Source organism: Nesoenas mayeri (assembly GCF_963082525.1).
Source record: "Nesoenas mayeri genome assembly, chromosome: 1".
Classification (NCBI taxonomy): domain Eukaryota; kingdom Metazoa; phylum Chordata; class Aves; order Columbiformes; family Columbidae; genus Nesoenas; species Nesoenas mayeri.
This window is the reverse complement of record NC_137541.1, coordinates 191,452,990-191,455,618: the sequence shown is the minus strand read 5'-3', so window position 1 is coordinate 191,455,618 and position 2,629 is coordinate 191,452,990. Positions and strand designations below refer to the sequence as shown.

At 64.4% G+C, this 2,629-nt stretch overlaps 1 protein-coding gene across 1 annotated transcript; it reads left to right on the top strand.

The window, feature by feature from the left end:
- Positions 1–901: 901 nt before the first annotated feature.
- Positions 902–2,089, top strand: GSX1 (GS homeobox 1; the record flags this gene model as incomplete). The annotated part of the gene is made up of 2 exons (XM_080363955.1): positions 902–1,289; positions 1,734–2,089. 2 exons carry the CDS (start codon positions 902–904, stop codon positions 2,087–2,089), a joined length of 744 nt encoding a protein of 247 aa, XP_080220081.1.
- Positions 2,090–2,629: the final 540 nt, after the last annotated feature.

Sequence of the window (2,629 nt, the reverse complement as noted above, 5' to 3'; positions counted from 1 at the left end):
GGTTGTTATCGCTAAAACCGGGTAGAGGGAACAGGTATAAAGACACGCGGAGTGTGCCGAGCACCTCTTCTCCCGCCGCTGAGGCGCTCGTCGTGGGTGCCGCCGACATGGAGCGGTATCTGCGTGTCGGGGTTTCCCTACCCGCACCAACACACCCGCGGTGTTTGGGGCTTTCTGTGGCCGTTATCCGTACCCAGGCACCCACACCCACGCCGGGGACGGGCGGGTGTGCCGGCTAGTAGAGCACCGGCTGGCACATCTCAGTGTCCGGGGGCCTCGCCCGACGGCGGCGACAGAGATAAGCAGCGGGTCCCGGCACCGGGCTGGGAACAAAGACACGGGGCTGGGGACGGCAGCGGACGCGGTAACCAGGACGAAGCAGCCTGGCGGCGAGGGGAGAGAGAGAGGCCGGTGGTTCTTGGGGGGCCGACCTGGTGCCACAGGTGGGAAAGGTGCCGGGGGGCTGCCAGGGGAAGCTGACGCGGGCAGAGACCGCGGCTGCAGCCAGCAAAATAAACAAGGGGGAGCGGGCTGAAAGCTGGGCTGAAAGAGAAGGAGAGCGATAAAGAGAAAGAAAAGAATATTAAATCGCGAGAGAATGAGAAAATAACCCCGCCAAAGGGAGAGGAGGGGAGAGGCCGCCTGCTACGGCGTGGGTGGGGTCGACAAGAATAGAGTACATTATGCAGTTCATTTAGTTAACAAGGGAAATAATGAGGGAGCGTGCGGCGTGCATGCCAAGAGAAGAGGCACAGAAAGCCTATTGAGCGCCCCGGCGCCGCCATCACATGGCGCGGGCGCTATTTAAAGCGGGCGGGCGGGCGCCGTTCAGCACCACTCGGGCTGGCCAGCGGCGCTGCGCGGGTGCTGCGCGGACGCTGCGCGGGCTCTGCGCGGGGCCATGCCGCGCTCCTTCCTGGTGGACTCGCTGGTGCTGCGGGAGGGGGGCGAGAAGAAGGGCGAGGGCAGCCCCCCGCCGCCGCTCTTCCCTTACGCCGTGCACCCTTCGCACCCGCTGCCCGGGCTGTCGGCCGGCGCCTGCCACGCTCGCAAGGCAGGGCTGCTCTGCGTCTGCCCGCTCTGTGTCACCGCCTCCCAGCTGCACCCGCCGCCGCCCGCCATCCCCCTCATTAAGGCTTCCTTCCCCCCCTTCGGCTCCCAGTACTGCCACTCGCCCCTGGCCCGCCAGCAGCACTCCGTCTCCACCGTCGGCGTCGGGCACGCACCGGCGCTCTACCAGGGCGCCTACCCGCTGCCTGACCCCCGGCAGTTCCACTGCATCTCCGTGGGTAAGGGGGGCATGCCTGGGGAGGGTCTGCACGCCTGCATGCTAAACGCGGTCGCTTTGGGGACGTGATGTTGGTCCCCGAGAGGGACAGGACCCTGCCGAAGGCACGTGGGGCGGGGAATCCCTGCCCTGCGCCCACACGCTGGATGAGGAATCCTGGCACCTCTATCTGCCAGTGCGCCGGGGGATGCTCAGGTGAAGCCCCGCTGCTGCCCGCCGAGCCTACGACCCAGGCGGTGGGAACGGGGGGAGGCGGTCCTGACACCTGGTGACCTCGCACTCCGGGCCAGCAACCACTTGCCAGTTCACCGTCCCCCCGGGGGTGAAGGGTTGCGGTCCCGCAGAGCAGGCGGCGGGGGAGCTCAGCGAGGACTGGCGGGTGCTCGGCGTTGCGGGGCGGGCGGCGGCGGGCCCGCAGGTCCTGATGGTGCGTTCCGCTTCACAGACAGTACGTCCAGCCAGCTGCCCAGCAGCAAGAGGATGCGCACCGCCTTCACCAGCACGCAGCTCCTGGAGCTGGAGAGGGAGTTCGCCTCCAACATGTACCTCTCCCGGCTGCGGCGAATCGAGATCGCCACCTACCTGAACCTCTCCGAGAAGCAGGTGAAGATCTGGTTCCAGAACCGACGGGTCAAGCACAAGAAAGAAGGCAAAAGTAGCTCCCACCGGGGCGGGGGGGCCGGCCACAGCTGTAAATGCTCGTCCCTTTCCACCACGAAGTGCTCAGAAGATGACGAGGACTTGCGCATGTCTCCGTCCTCCTCGGGGAAGGACGACAGAGGCCTCGCAGTCACCCCCTAGTCCCCCGCACACGCACTCTGCCCTCCCAAGAACTGTGGTGAAAGCAGGATGGGGTGTTCGGTCTGCTGTGGTGCTGACATGCAACCGAAGGATTTTATACCGTTTTGTATAATCTGTGTAATTTACGAAGGATTTTTCTGACCTTTCTAGACCCCCAGCCCATGGGGGTGAGTGTCCGTGCGCCCTGTTGTAAATAAACAGCTCCCTAGGACCCAAGGCGCCCCAGTAGTGCTGTCTCAGTTGTCGCCCTGCAGGCTCAGCCCCGGACCCAGGAGGGTCCTCACAGACCTCCCGACACACCGAGCCAGGCGCGGATGCTGCGGGACGACGGGTGGTGCGGGCCGCTTTGAAGGGATGCTGTACCGGGGCTCCCTCCGTTTACTCGACGATTCCCAAAAGCGGGCGGATGGGAGGGTCGGGACTGTTTGGGTTGTTATATCTATATAATTTTTTTATTGTCTTTCCAAAATTGTTCAGGTTTGGTTTTGACTTCGTCGCTGCCGGGCGCGCAGCTGTGGCTGTATCGTTCCGTCCTCCTCC